The sequence below is a fragment of the Pelecanus crispus genome, chromosome 1, assembly GCF_030463565.1.
Source record: "Pelecanus crispus isolate bPelCri1 chromosome 1, bPelCri1.pri, whole genome shotgun sequence".
Taxonomy (NCBI): domain Eukaryota; kingdom Metazoa; phylum Chordata; class Aves; order Pelecaniformes; family Pelecanidae; genus Pelecanus; species Pelecanus crispus.
Window position 1 is genome coordinate 159498595 of NC_134643.1, and position 15256 is coordinate 159513850.

A 15256-nucleotide genomic window follows, 5' to 3' on the forward strand; every position below is an offset into this window, starting at 1 on the left:
TAAAACCAGGCTTGTTAGAGAGAAGTCTCTCGACTTAACATCCTCTAGAGATAAGGAGGTGGCATGCCAGTGTTTGAGGGACAGTGTGCTAGTGAGGTCATTTGGCCTGCTGTCTTGGTGTAAATAGGGGATGGAGATCCATGTGGCAGCAAAGATGCAAGGGTCGTTGATGTGTTAGAAACCATGGAAGTGCCTGAGAATGGTCACATAGGAATTAGGGCTTCTGCCCCCAAAAAGGTGGCAGGATCAATAGCCCAACTGATGTGCATCTACACCAATGCATGCAGCATGGGCAACAAACAGGAGGAGCTGGAAGCTGTTGTGTAGCAGGAAAACTATTATATAGTTTTCTATATAGTTTCTGTTATATAGAAACATCACACAACTGGACTGCTGCAATGGATGGCTATAAACTCTTCAGAAGGGATAGGCAAGGTACGAGAGGCGGTGGGATAGCCCTGTACATTAGGGAGTATTTTGATTGTCTAGAGCTTAATGATGGTGATGATAGGGTTGGAGTGTTTATGGGTAAGAATCAGGGGGAAGGCCAACAAGGCAGATATGATGGTGAGAATCTGTTATAGACCACCCAACCAGGATGAAGATGCAGCTGGGCAGCTGGGAGAAGTCTCAATCACTAGCCCTTATTCTCGTGGGGGACTTCAACTTACCAGATGTCTGCTGGAAATAGAATACAGCAGAGAGGAAAAAGTCTAGGAGGTTCCTGGAGTGTGTGGAGGATAACTTCCTGACAGAGCTAGCGAGGGAGCCAACTAGGGAAGGTGCCCCTTCTGGACCTGTTTATGAACAGAGAAGGACTTCTGGGTGATGTGGTGGTTGGAGACTGTCTTGGGCATAGCGATCATGAAATGAGTTTTCGATTCTTGGAGAAGTAAGGAGAGGGTCAGCAGAACTGCTGCCTTGGACTTCTAGAGGGCAGACTTTGGCCTGTTTAGGAGACTGGTTGACAGAGTCCCTTGGAGGCAGTCCTGAAGGGCAAAGGAGTCCAGGAAGGCTGGACATTCTTCAAGAAGGATATCTTAAAGGTGCAGGAGCAGGCCGTCCCCATGTGCCAAAAGACAAGCTGGCAGGGGAGAAGACCAGCCTGGCTGAACAGAGAGCTTTGGCTGGAACTCAGGAAAAAAAAAGGAGAGTTTATGACCTTTGGAAGAAGGGGCAGGCAGCTCAGGAGGGCTACAAGGATGTCATGAGGTTATGCAGGGAGAAAATTAGAACCAAAGCCCAACTAGAACTTAATCTGGCTATTGCCATAAAAGGCAATAAAAAATGTTTCTATAAATACACTAGCAGCAAAAGGAGGGCTAAGGAGAATCTTGATCCTTTATTAGATGCAGGGGGAAGCATAGTGACAAAGGATGAGGAAAAGGCTGAGGTATTTAATGCCTGCTTTGCCTCAGTCTTTAATAGCCAGACCAGTTGTTCTCTGGGTACCCAGCCCCCTGAGCTGTAAGACAGGGACAGGGAGTGGAATGAAGCCCCAGTAATCCAAGGGGAAATGGTTAGTGACCTGCTACACCACTTAGACACACACAGGTCTCTGGGACCAGGTGGGATCCACCCAAGGGTACTGAGGGAGCTGGCGGAAGTGCTCACCAAGGCACTTTCAATCCTTTATCAGCAGTCCTGGCTAACTAGGCAGGTGCTGGTTGACTGGAAGTTAGCAAATGTGACACCTGTCTACAAGAAGGGCTGGAAGGCGGATCTGGGGAACTACAGGCCTGTCAGTCTGACCTCGGTGCCAGGGAAGTTCATAGAGCAGATCATCCTGAGTGCCATCACGTTGCACATACAGGACAACCAGGTGATGAGGCTCAGTCAGCATGGGTTTATGAAAGGCAGGTCCTGCTTGACTAACCTGATCTCCTTCTGTGACAAGGTGACCCACTTAGTGGATGAGGAAAAGGCTGTGGATGTTGCCTACCTGGACTTCAGTGAAGTCTTTGACACTGTTTCCCCCGGCATTGTCCTGGAGAAACTGGCTGCTCATGGCTTGGGTGGGCATACTCTTCACTGGGTAAAAACCTGGCTCAATGGCTGGGCCCAAAGAGTTGTGGTGAATGGAGTTAAATCCAGTTGGCAGCCGGTCACAAGTGGTGTTCCCCAGGGCTCAGTATTGGGGCCAGTTCTGCTCAATATCTTTATCAATGATCTGGATGAGGGGGATTGAGTGTGCCCTCAGTAAGTTTGCAGATGACACCAAGTTGGGTGGGAGTGTCGATCTGCTGGAGGGTAGGATGGCCCTGCAGAGGGACCTGGACAGGCTGGACCGATGGGCCGAGGCCAACTGTATGAGGTTCAACAAGGCCAAGTGCCAGGTCCTGCACTTGGGTCACAACAACCCCATGCAGCGCTACAGGCTTGGGGAAGAGTGGCTGGAAAGCTGCCTGGCCAAAAAGGATCAGGGGGTGTTGGTAGACAGCCGGCTGAACATGAGCCAGCAGTGTGCCCAGGTGGCCAAGAAGGCCAACAGCATCCTGGCTTGCATCAGAAATAGCATGGCCAGCTGGACTAGGGAAGCAATCATGCCCCTGTACTCGGCACTGGTGAGGCCGCACCTGGAATACTGTGTCCAGTTTTGGGCCCCTCACTACACGACAGACATTGAGGTGCTGGAGCGTGTTCAGAGAAGGGCAACAAGGCTGGTGAAGGGTCTGGAGCACAGGCCTTATGAGGAGTGGCTGAGGGAACTGGGGTTGTTTAGCCTGGAGAAGAGGAGGCTGAGGGGAGACCTTATCGCTCTCTACAACTACCTGAAAGGAGGTTGTAGTGAGGTGGCTGTTGGTCTCTTCTCTCAGGTAACAGGCGACAGGGTGAGAGGAAATGGGCTCAAGCTGTGCCAGGGGAGGTTTAGATTGGATGCTGTGGAAAATTTCTTCACCGAAAGGGTTGTCAGGCATTGGACCAGGCTGCCCAGGGAAGTGGCTGAGTCCCTATCCCTGGAGGTATTTAAAAGATGTGTATAGGTGGCAGTTAGGGACATGGTTTAGTGGTGGATTTGTCAGTGCTAGGTTAACAGTTGGACGTAAATGATCTTAAAGGTCTTTTCCAACTTAAACGATTCTGTGGCTCTAAACAGTAGAGTAGCAGTGAATTTTCTCCAGTATCTCTACTTTCCTTTAGTTCTTTGGCATGTAAACACAGTTTCAAGTAATAACAAAAAATATTTGTTGTTTATTGTGACTGTTTATTATTATTATTGTTGAATTGACTTTTAATCCATTTCAGTATGTCTACATAGTTCAGTGTAAACAATGTCAGTCTTTGATATGAAAACATATTTGTCAAATTCGTACCTCCTTTCTTTTCTACAGGTTTTTTTCCCCAAAGTGTAGGCGTATAGGAAGCATTAAATTGTTTGTATATTCTGCACCCTTTTTTAATATTCCTTTATTAAAAAAAACCCCACAAACCATCCACAAAAACCAAACTCAGGCTTGGGGCATTTTTCAAAATTTGTATTCCCCAACCAGGTGATGAGTATAGAATCAAAGTTTTTACAGATATTTCTTCCTTTTGTCCTTCTAGACAATCCTATCAAGCTCCAGGTGTTGGTGATTGCCTCCGTCAGCAGTTGGGGTCACGTCTCGCATGGACTCTAACTGCAAGCCAGCCTTCATTACAAAACACTACCTCAAAAGGCTTTTCAAATGCTGTCTCCCGTGGTGTGCCAAGGTCAAGGCGAGAAGGGGATACAAGTGGTGAGCAAAGATGCGTTTGTTAAAGATAACTTTTTACAATTGTTTTCTATATCCTCCATTATTTTTTAATGATTTCGAAATAGCCTTATAGGATGTTGAATTTTTTGAGGAGTGTTTTGCTGGGATGTATTTGATAGAATGATAGAAGCAAATATGCAGGACTAGTGTATTTGGCCACAATCTCTTTGGCTGGTTGTTAATTTCTTTTTGCAATGATTGCTTTGATAATGTATTCTGGTCTTAAAAGCCTGACTTCACTGCAGTGTTTGTCAGAATCAAGTGATTGTGATTTGTGAGTAGTGATCACGCTTTTGATGATCAGAAGATGCTACTGCTTTTAGAAAGTCAGAGAGAGATCTCAATGAATAGAACTTGTTGAAATAGACTCATTCATTTGTGATTCTGTCTTTTAAAACTTGGAAATGTGCACTGGAATGTAGAGCTCAAACTGTTTTTTCTTTAAATTAGCACACTGTTTTCCGTGGTTGTATTTGGAGCAATTGACATAAAATATTGTCAAATAAAAAATAGATAAATATTACTAATTTATTTCCTTGATTAAGGGGCTGTAAACTTGAAACTGATGCCTAGAGGATCTGTTCTGAATTTACACAAGTGAAATTGTTTAACAGATTATCTCTGTGGCAATTGTGTAAATTTCAACCCACTCTACTTTTACGGTAAAAGTGGGAGACTTTTCTGAATAAGAGAGCTAATGGCAGATGTTGTCATCCTACAGTGCTGTTACTTTCTGGCAAAGAAAGGTGAGAGATGCATTTTTTTATGTTTGGGGTTTTTTTAATAACTCCTATGCAAAGAAGTATGGGTCATTAGAAGCTAAAATATAGTCTGTCTGCCAGCCCCTGCGTCTTACTGAGTAACAGTGCACAAAACAACATCTTATAGGCCAAACAGAGTTGTACTGGTATAACTGAGGGCAACATTTGGCATTTAGAACCTAATTAACAATACTGTTGATGTGCAAGAGGAAGTGTATATATACATATATATATAAAAAATATATTTATAAATATATATTATGTTTATATACATGATAGGTTTTCTGTATATAAATATAGAAAAAATATGTACAAATACATCAAATCTAGCACTGCCTCTTATTTTTGTTGTACTAATTGTGCTAAAGAGCAGTACAAACTTGTTTCATTCAGTCAGCCAGCAGCTGTGACTCTTGCTTCTTATGTAGGATGGGTACAAGGACTGATGGTTATCTTAAATGTAGTCACTGATTAATGTAGAAATAGTGCTGCATTCAGAATATAAAAGGCTATTGTCAAGAAGATATATTTCTATTAATATGAAATACTTCTAACTAATTAAAAGGTAGTCTTTTCCTTCTAAAGTTGGTTGCTGTTAATTGGAGTTTTCTTATTGCTACACTTGCACAGACAGTATAATTAGGAGCATTGTGTGGCTGATATCAATACCTGTTGTATTATTTACCAATTAAAGAAACATGCACTTGAATCTTCTACCATTTCACTAAGAGTTCTTAAAAGGCACTAGCTGCTCTCGTGCACATCTTAGTATTATGAGGGGAGTCTGAGTTTTAAACAGCATCTTGAGGTGATGGCTACTTTTGCCAAAACAAGAACAGAATTTATTTTTTGTTGCTTTTGTTCTTTGCAAGTGGATTGTTGGGGAGGCAAAGTGATGAGAGTAAGAGTGCTGTCAAATTTGGGAGAAGCATGTTGTAGCATCTCAATTTCTGGATAGCTGTCGTTGAAATGGTTTAGTTCTTGATATCTTAAATTAAGTTACAAAAGCAGATGATGCTGTTCTGTTATTATGATGCTTGCTTCAGAACTTGCACTGGTGATAGAATCAGAAGAGATAACAAGTTTAAGGTCTGGCTGAAGTGTTGGTTGAAATATAACATGCACTGTGTCATACAAGCTGACCGACTGTGAGAGAATCCCAGGTATCGGTAGAGGCAGGTAAAGGGAATTCTTGGCTTTCCTGTCAGGTTGTTAATAGGACTTAAAATATTTCTTTACAGGTTATAAACACAGGCTTTCTCTCTTCTTTTTTGGCTAGGCTTCTAAATACCTTTTTGAAGTTGCAATCAAAACTAATTGTCCCAACATCTAAACACTGGTTGGTTTTTTTTTTTTTCTTTCTAGGCTCTGTTGAAATAACCGAAGCAAACCTTGTAAGAGATGTTTTGTATGTCTTCCAGGGAATAGATGGCAAAAACATCAAAATGTGCAATTCTGAAAATTGCTATAAAGTGGAGGGAAAGGTACTGTATGGTGACTTGTATTTCGTAGGTGAGCAGAGACGTATGTACGGGAAAAATAGCTGGGAAAAATAGCCATGAAAAATATGTTAAAAAAAAAAAAAGTACGTTAAAATATTATCACAAGTCTTTACTCCCCCCCCCAGTTGGTTTGTTTTTTGGGTTTTTTATTATTATTATTATTTAGTACAACAGAGTAGTTTCAACAGTAGTAATTTAAAATTGATTGGGTAGATTAGGTCCCAGAAAGAAACTGTAGCATTTCACAAGATGTGAATAGACTCCCAACTATAAGCCAGTACAAAGACTCCAAAGTTATGGCTTAATTTGAGGATTTTTGTCATCATTTTCCCTCCCCAGTGTATAAGAATGAATATAAAGCAGGTGCAGTCTTTTGACCACATTATAATTGGATTAAATTTAACAGCCTGAGATGTGGAATGGATGCTAGCCACTTGATGTTATGGGCTTGATTATAACTTATAAGTGATCAGATGGGATCATGCAGATCACCCAAGAAAGGACTGGTGATAGAACTGAAGGGAGTGCTTTCCACTCCTGTTGTTGCTAGAACATCCAGCTCATGTGAATTTGAAGGAAGGTGTCAAACAGGAGACAGAGGAACAGGAGAGAAGCCTGAGAGAGAGAAGATCTGGCTTTAAGGTGGTGAGATCTTAAGCGTATTTGTGATGTGGAAGAAAAAAACAAGGGTGAGATTGGGTCAGCTGAGCAAAGAAAAGAAAAATGGTGCTGGTTGCTTTAGCATCTTCTCTTTATTCAGTATTTAGGCAGTACTGCTTCACATTTCAGTTTCAGCTCGCTAATTGGCTTTCATGTTCTTCAAATGGAAAGACAGTGCTTCTGATTTCCACTTGTATTAAGAACTTTATACTATAACAATATGACATAGTCCTAAAATGGCGGGGAATTGATTTTTGGGCCATTTCATGTGCCAAGAGCACAGTAGACTTATCTTAATATTGATGATAACTGAACTAATTTTCTTTTCTCTTCCATAATAATAGCAAAAAGTGAAATGTATAATTGTTCCCTCTGTAACTTTACAATGACATTTAGGGCTGCTTAGTGGAGGAAAAAATTAAAGACTTTAAATCCATTAAATCTTGTTAATAAACAGATTCTTAAGGATGTCATCTTCTGCACCTGTAGATACTGCAAAGTTTGTAATTCCTCAACACCTGCACTGCGTTAATTATGTTCCATATATGAGTTAGATTATATATGGCAAAGGAAGTAGCATAATAGATTTTTCTAGAGGAATGTGGGGAAAACTTAGTGGGTGTTTGCAAAATTGGCACCGTGGGTTTCGTTAGTTTTCTGTGTAGTTTTCATATCAAATAGGCTAGTTTGAGCTGAAAAACTGTTTTAGTTTGAACTCCTAATTCTGTTAATACAGGGAGTTTGATTATTCAGATGGTTTGTGGTCAATAATGCTTTTTCCTGAGGACTTCGTGTCTTCCACTATTCTTGTGAAGTCAGTTGTCTTCCATACTTCTTCCTTATTGGCACTTGTACTGAGCTACTGGACCCAGTGAAGATGGAATTATTTGCCTGACTAGAGCTGCAGCTGGAGCTTTTTCTGATGAACAAGGAGGACCAAGATCATACCTCCTTTAGCTGTGTTGACTGCCTGTTAGGCAAAAATGTAGTCAAAGCATGTAGTTTTCCTTCAGCTGCACAAAGAAAATGTCATTTTACACAGTCTGTTTCTTCCAGAAAGAAACACATTTTCCAAGCTGTTATTCTTGCCTGAATGTTTTCTAATATCAGTGTTAATATTAGGTCTGTTGGTGACATTCAGCACTGTATAAGCTAGCAGCTTCTGATTTGATCTAAGAGGTATAAATGTAATAACACTAAGCCAATTTTGCTTGTTCCTCATTTGATTCCAGGAGATGTGTATTGTACTTAATACTTGCCAAGCACTCCATAGTTGTAGAATTCTAAATAGTTCTTATGTCATCTCTTTGGTTTTAGCTGCAGACAGAATTTCTAACTGTGTCCAATCATGTTTGTTTGGGCTGTAATTTATCCTATAGAAGTTGTTCAAGAAGTTAAAGCTGTGCCTGTATATCTAAGCAAGAGGGCCAGGGACTGAACTCTGGTCTTACAACCAAGTGCTGCTGCCTGGTTCAAGCCCACACTACTGTAGCTAACAGGTTCTTGTAGCTGATTTTTATCTTAGAGAATGCCTGTACTGCTAATTAAAAGGCTTAATGGGTGAGCTTGATCTCTAGTTCTTTAGTGATCCATTCAGCTTGTTAGTGCGCGTCCTTGCTTTAGTTTGGACTGTTCCAGCTGGCTCTCCAAGTTAAAATTGTCTGTAGAGGTGGGATAGGCCCAATCATTGTGGGCAAAAGTAAATCTCTGCCTCTTGACCTAATGGGTCAGTCATATTGTTTGTTTTTATTTATCCAATAAAATTTTGAAAACTGGATGATGGTGTTCTTGGGTAATGTGACAAAATGTGGTAGAAGCAAATCTCAAGTAGGAACAAGAGGAACAGTGTCTTATGTCTTGGTAATTTAAAGGAAGAAATGTGCTGACTCAGTTGAAAATAGTAGTTAGTAGTTAAATAGGGTGTTGGGACTAAGGCAGGCTTGCAGAGTGAAGTAAAGAAGCAAGTATTGGCACAGATTTGACTTAAATTGCAAGTTATTGTTTCTGTTAACTTTATAGGTGAGCTTGTCCAAATCTCTCAGAGATACTACAAGTAGACTTGCAGAGTTGGGATGGCTACATAACAAAATAAGAAAATACACAGACCAGAGGAGTTTGGATCGTGCGTTTGGACTTGTGGGACAGGTAGGTCAGCTGAAAAATTGATTTTGCTACAATGTTTTGGTCTTGTTTCCCTTAGAAACTTCTGAGTAAAATGCAGTACTAGAATGAATTGTAAACTTCAGAGCCTGGATCATTCATCCTTTGATATACTCCTTTTATGGACTGCCACTTTTGGTATGGATCATAGTCTGAAGGCAAGGGAAAGGCATTTGCTCTTGCTGTTCGTAAGAAGGAGTTGCCCTTGTCATTTGTAACTGGAAAGTCTCATGCATAGATTCCTTTTCTTAATCTCCTTTTTTTTTAAAATTCATATTTTTTTAAGTGCTCATGCATGTTTATAAACACAAATATTGCTTAAATGGGATGGTGGCATCTGAGCTAATTAATCACCAATTCAGTTGTTACGTTGACCTATGCAGGAGACACTCTTGTCGGCTAATGTTGATGTTCATGTATTAATACTGCACTAACTTACATAAAATGCAAATACCCCATTATCCTCTGCCCTTTCGTTTGAATACAGCATCAAAAGAATGTTAATTTTTGTTTTTATAGGTTTCATCATCATGATTTGTAGTCTACAGTAACTTCACAGCTGCTGTAATACCCAAAACCACATTTACTGCTAAGGCATTCCCGTTTCCTCTCACTTGCTCCCTCTGTAAAACTGGATATTATCCCTTCTGAGTCGACAGAAATGTTATCCTTGCCTCTAGCCATAACATCCTACCTAATCTGCCAAGAAATTGAAGTGCTTCTCCCTTCAATCTAATTTTTCTTAAGAGGTCAGTAGAGACACTGTAGTGCTTCCTACTTTTCTAATGTTTTATTCTGTTCCCTTCTGTCTCTTATTTCTAGTAACCCTTTTAGTTACATATAAATAATTATTTTTCTAGTGATCCAATGCTGATTTCCATGTTTTATATGGTAGTGCTACTGTATATGCTTTTTCTTCAGACTCTCCCCCTTATATCTGGGCAAAGTTTCGTATTCTTTATCTAGCAGCTTCCTGCCTATGCTTATTTGTACTGTCTCTGGCTTTTAATCTTCAAGTTTACAGCAAGGGGAGAACTTTAATTCTTCTGTGAATTTAAATGTGCAATATCTTAGCTACCATATGCAGGTTTCAGATCCTGTGCAAAAGGCTGTGCAGTTAGTTAGCTGAATCTGCATAGCTCTAATGCTGTTAATTTTGCTTGAGGCAAGGACGTATATATATATTTCTAGGACATAAGTGTACAAATGAAAACATATGTTCTACTCCTGCTGTCAGTATCTGGGCAAAAAGAGTATGTACCATTGCTTTTCATGGCTTTTATAGCTGACAATTTCAGGTGCTGCACACTGTGCATTAAGAATTTAGCATAAGAATATATTGTGCATTCTAAAGCATCTTTTACTTAATGTTTTAAAAGAATGCTTGTGTAAACCCCTGTTTAAACCACATGTAGGATAAGATGTCTGTCACCTCTTTTATATGATTCTGGTGACTGTTTTTACCATGCAAAGTGTCAAGTATTGACAATTATTAGGAGTAGAGATATAACAATATACTGCACTTTAACATTATCTTCTTCTACCTTTGCTGCTTAGTATCTAAGTTCTACTTTGTCCTCAGAAAGCAAAAGGAATAATCAGCAATGAAATATAACTTGCCTTATATTTTGACATTTTGCCCATTTAGACCCAGTTGAGGTAGTGGGCATTTTAATTTTTTTCTCTTGAACAAGCATTCTGTTTCCTTCCTGAATTCTCTTTTGCTGTAGACCAAATCAGAATTCTAGGATAATGTCCAGTTTTCCGTAACAGTTTGGGAAATAAAAATCTGTAGTTTATAATGCAGGAATTGGCACTGGATGTAAATTTTAACTTCTAAAGCTTCTCTGAAAAGTTGATGGCCAGTTAGATCCTAAATCCTCTTGGCTACTAAAGTCAGTGATTACTGTTCTCACTTTTTGAATAGATGTATAGTGCCTTTGAACGTTTTCTTGGAGGCTCTAGTCTGCCCTCTATCTTGGCAAGTGCTACTTCAACAGGTTCAAAAATGTACTGAAGAAGCAAGTGAGAAGAAATGAAAAGTGGGGTTACACATAAGGGGATTTCTTTTTGCCCTTCAGTATCCTCTGGAATAAAATGAATTTCAAATTTCTTTCCAATTTATAATGTTGAGTTGAAGAAAGGAACCCTCTTTACTTATAAAGGATACAATGGCAAGATTAATGATTTTTTTTTTTTTTCTAGGCTTCTTAGCCTCTTAGCAGAAAGAAGATTTATTTCCGCCTTGTGCTTGTAGTAATGATTTCTCCCTTGTACATACTCTAGTTAATAAATATTTTACTTTAAGCTATTGAGTTCTTTTTGTGTGAGGTTTTCCTTATTTTTTCCAAATTACTTTGTGATGATTTTAAAAAGGGTTGAGGGGGGGAAAGTCCCAGGGAATTTCCTATTAAAAATCCATTAAAATATATATAAAACTAATTAGCTGAGAATCCGTTAAGAAATCAGTTCTGAAGAATTTGTGTGTGTGCATGGAAGTACTCTTCAAAAAACCAACCAAACAAAAATTTTAAACCCCCCCCCCCAAGTGCTCCAAGTCCAAAATTTTCAACTCAGTCCAAAATTAATAAGTCCAATTTCTAATTCTGTTTTAGCAAATGTGTTGTGGGAATTTTTTTAGTCTGTATGTTAGGTTAAGAACATTACAAAAACAAAGCAAAACCCCAGGACCTCAAACCATGGAAAACTATCCGTTAATAAACAAGTATTCTTTCAGGAATTGTTTTTAAAATCTACCTTTATTTATTTATTTCAAACAACCCAAAGTAGCTGTGGTTAGAATTGTTTTACAAAGAGGAATCTTTGCTTTAGTTCAGGCCTGTTAAATTCTGCACATTTTACAGATTTCTTAGGATGTACTTAGTGTTATTTATTTCTTCCATGTCAAATGAAGAATTGTATATGACTGTCAATTGTTAAAAGGCCAAAAATTTAGAGTACTTATCTAGCAGCACTTACTGGGAGTATTCTTTTCTGAGCCTTGTGTTTTCTTGTTCATGTCATATAGTCTATACTGTAAGTATGATGTTTGCCTAGCTTGTGTGTTCTGTTATTAGAGGCATTCCTGAAACTGAAACTCTGTTACTTCACTGCATACTGTATTTTATGTAATTATTAAAGAAAATTTCTTTTGGATCATGTTATGATTTGCACATCCCTATGGTAATTATTAATATATTTATTGAGATGATACATCTATTTGGAGAGTTGTGGTTGTCATAGTTTAATCTGTTGATAGAATTAAGGCAGCAAGAAACAGAAAGTTGCAGCAAGAAACAGAAAGTAGCTTGACAATATGTATATATTCTTAGAAAAGGTCTGTGCATCTCTTAGGCAAGCACTTACATGTTGGCCAGTTTTCTAAGAGTTGGCTTTTGCGCTGAAACTTGTAGCTTGATTCCTTTTAGGAAATTTCTAACAACCTTCATGGTGTGGTGATAGGATAAAAGTTACTCTAGATTAAACCAGAAAGATTTTTCCTGATTTTTTTTTTTCTTTTTTCTTTTCTTTTTTTCCTCTTACAGAGTTTTTGTGCAGCTTTACATCAGGAACTTAAAGAATACTACCGACTTCTGTCTGTCTTACATTCCCAGGTAAGTTAAGTGGTTTGTATTTAACTTTCTTATTTTGCTTTACGTTATCTGAATATCTTCGAAAAGGTCTACCTAGGCATCCCTTTGGAAAGGGAAGGATGTATAGCAGTTTCTATTGACAGTAGACACAATTCCCTGTGTACATTTCTTACTCTTTGGATATATGGACCAATGAATATTTTTCTCTTAGAAATTCACTGTTATTTGATGGATTACGTAAGGAAGGGATATAATGTGTATTTCTAAGCCTCTGTCCCTTTTTTGCATCATTTTTGTCAGTTTCATCTTGTGTGATATCTTTATCACTCAAATCCCAAACAGCATGGCACATCTTTGAAGGGAGAAAAAAAGTCTTTCTGTATTTCAAGCAATGCATGGTTCAGCAACTAGTAACAACAGTTCCAATGTTTTGTTCTGTCTGGGGCAGTTTGTGCATTTCCCTTGTCCCTTCTGTTGGATTGAGAGAGTAAGATGTTTTGGTGTGTTATTATTTTTCTCTGATGTATAGACCGTCCCAGTGCTGATAATCTTGCAGTTTGTCCACAAATATTTACACAAGTATGTGCACCTAGATGCTACATCTAAAATAAACATTAGAATTTTTTTTTTCTTCTGCTTACTTTTTTTTTATATGGGACTTTCAATGAGTTCCTTATTTATAATCAAGAAAAATTTATTCTGGTAATTGACCTAAAGTTAAATTAAAATTCCATTTAAAAATCCGATTTAAAAAAATCTGTAGTTTAAGTCATAGTCTTCTGTAAACATTTTCAAAGGATCTATTCCTTTTGACTCACTTGCAGTTCTTTAACACTCCTGACCTTTGGAATGCCTGTCATACATGCTTTTTGCTTGTTTTTCCTTGCTACCATGCAGTTACTCATTTTGTAGTTATTTCCTGCTCTGTCCAAAATATGTTTGATCTCTTGGTTTTCTGGAGCTTTGATTTATTCTAACTTCTAAAACTTCTTGACCATGAAAATATTTATGACTTTGAAATGCAGCTTCCTCTACCTTTCCTGCTCCACTAAACATTTCAAAAGAAGAAATGAGTGTGGTGGAAGGGGAAGCATGTAAAGGGAAACTGAAAGTAAAGTTCTGGCATCACTTATTTTCAAACTGCATTTGCCTTTGTGGTGGGTTGACCCTGGCCAGCAGCCAAATGCTTACCCCTGTCTCTTGGGGAATGGGGAGAAAATAGAAGGAAGGCAAAAAGACAAGTCAATCAAGTTAGTGACAGTTTAATAGAGAAAGCAAAAGCTGTGCATGCAAGCAAAATAAGGAATTAATTCACTACTTCCCATCAGCAGGCAGATGTCCAGCCACTTTCTGGCAAGCAGGGCCTCAGCCACTTAACACTTGCTTGGGAAGACAAACTCCATCACCACAAATGTCCCCCCTTCCTCCTTCTCTCCCTGAGCTTTTCTTTCTGAGAAGAGCTCTTTGTCCTCCATGTGTTTGGAAATGGTTTCCAGGATTAGTTGCTCTGTCAGCATCCCAGGGAATGAGGTGAGTCTCTCTGGTGTGTAGTCTGACGGATACTCCTTCTTGAAGAGACATTTGCTTTCTTTTGGTCGTCAGGAACCTCCTCTGATTGCTATGATGTTGCAAAGATAATAGAGAGTGGCCTTGCAGTGACATTGGCCGGCTCCTTCAGCACTTGTGAGTGCATCCCATCAGGTCTCATAGACTTAGGTATATCCAGTTTGTTTAATGTTTCCTAACCTGATCTTTCTTCACTCTGAGTAAGTCTCCCTTGTTCCAGACTTCCCCTCTGATCTCAGGTGACATCTGGTATTCCCAATGGCAAATCTTGCCGAAAAAACAAGGCACAGAAGGCATTGAGTACCTCAGTATTTTCCATTTTTCCTGTCACCACTTTCCTAGCACTGTTCAGTAGTTGGACCCACATTTTCCCCAGTCTTCCTTTTGCTGCTTTTGTTGTTGCTCTTCATGTTCCTTGCCAGATTAATCTCCAGTGTTAGAGTTCATGAGCATGTTGATCACATCGATTAAATGCATTCTGGTAGGGAACAGTCAATACAGTGTCTGTAATGTGAAGTTTTGCTGCACTAGCAGACTGGAGTTTCTGGGGATGTCCCTCGGCACCTGACTGAAGGGGATCCCAGAGGATTTTCAGGAAGCCCCTGGCAAGATTCCTTCCCACAGGTTGTGAAAGGAGACCCAACAGTGGAGGAGAGAGAGATTCTCTTGTGACTTGAAGGCAGGAAGCACAAGGTCACATTGCAGGATGGAGAAGGGTCAGTAGTGTGCACCCAAACATAGGTGCTGGCACTCATTTTAGTTGATGTTGATGAGAAGATAAGGCAGAGTGAAAACTTCCAGTCTTTCAATGAAAGCTTGCTAGAGTTGGTACTCTGGATGCTCTGTCCATGGCAAGGAGCAGCATGAAACAGAGTGTGTAAGCAAAAAGGTGCTGGGGAGCCCCAGTGTGGGAAGTACAAAATCTTTTATGTGGAGGAAAGCTAATGTAATGCATGCTTCTTCAGTGCCAAACTTGGCATCAGCAGGAAGAAACAGAGCATCTTTTCTAAGAGTTTATCTGCTTGGACTGCTCTAGGAACTTGCTTCTGCATTCTTAGGTTGTGTTCTTGTCCTGCTTATGCCATCTCTACTTGTATGAGATTTGCATCTTAGATGCAAATATTTGGCTTTCATTTTCCATGGTGTTGGAAGATTCATGGTAGTCACATTGTGACAGATTTTTCTTATCATAGCTTTTAATATTTTTTTCAATGGTAACAATTCCTTATGCTCGCTATATACCTAACTTAAGTTCTGATGGCTTCTAGAGGAAGACA

At 39.4% G+C, this 15256-nt stretch overlaps 1 protein-coding gene across 3 annotated transcripts in view; it reads left to right on the forward strand.

The window, feature by feature from the left end:
• Positions 1 to 15256, forward strand: part of TUBGCP3 (tubulin gamma complex component 3) — a 56009-nt gene that overhangs the window by 21554 nt on the left and 19199 nt on the right. For all 3 annotated transcript variants that reach the window (XM_075708284.1, XM_075708262.1, XM_075708273.1), the window contains 4 exons: positions 3547 to 3719; positions 5864 to 5982; positions 8680 to 8805; positions 12366 to 12434. In XM_075708284.1, coding sequence (XP_075564399.1) covers positions 3547 to 3719; positions 5864 to 5982; positions 8680 to 8805; positions 12366 to 12434 — 487 coding nt within the window. The remainder of the gene's footprint in view (positions 1 to 3546; positions 3720 to 5863; positions 5983 to 8679; positions 8806 to 12365; positions 12435 to 15256) is intronic.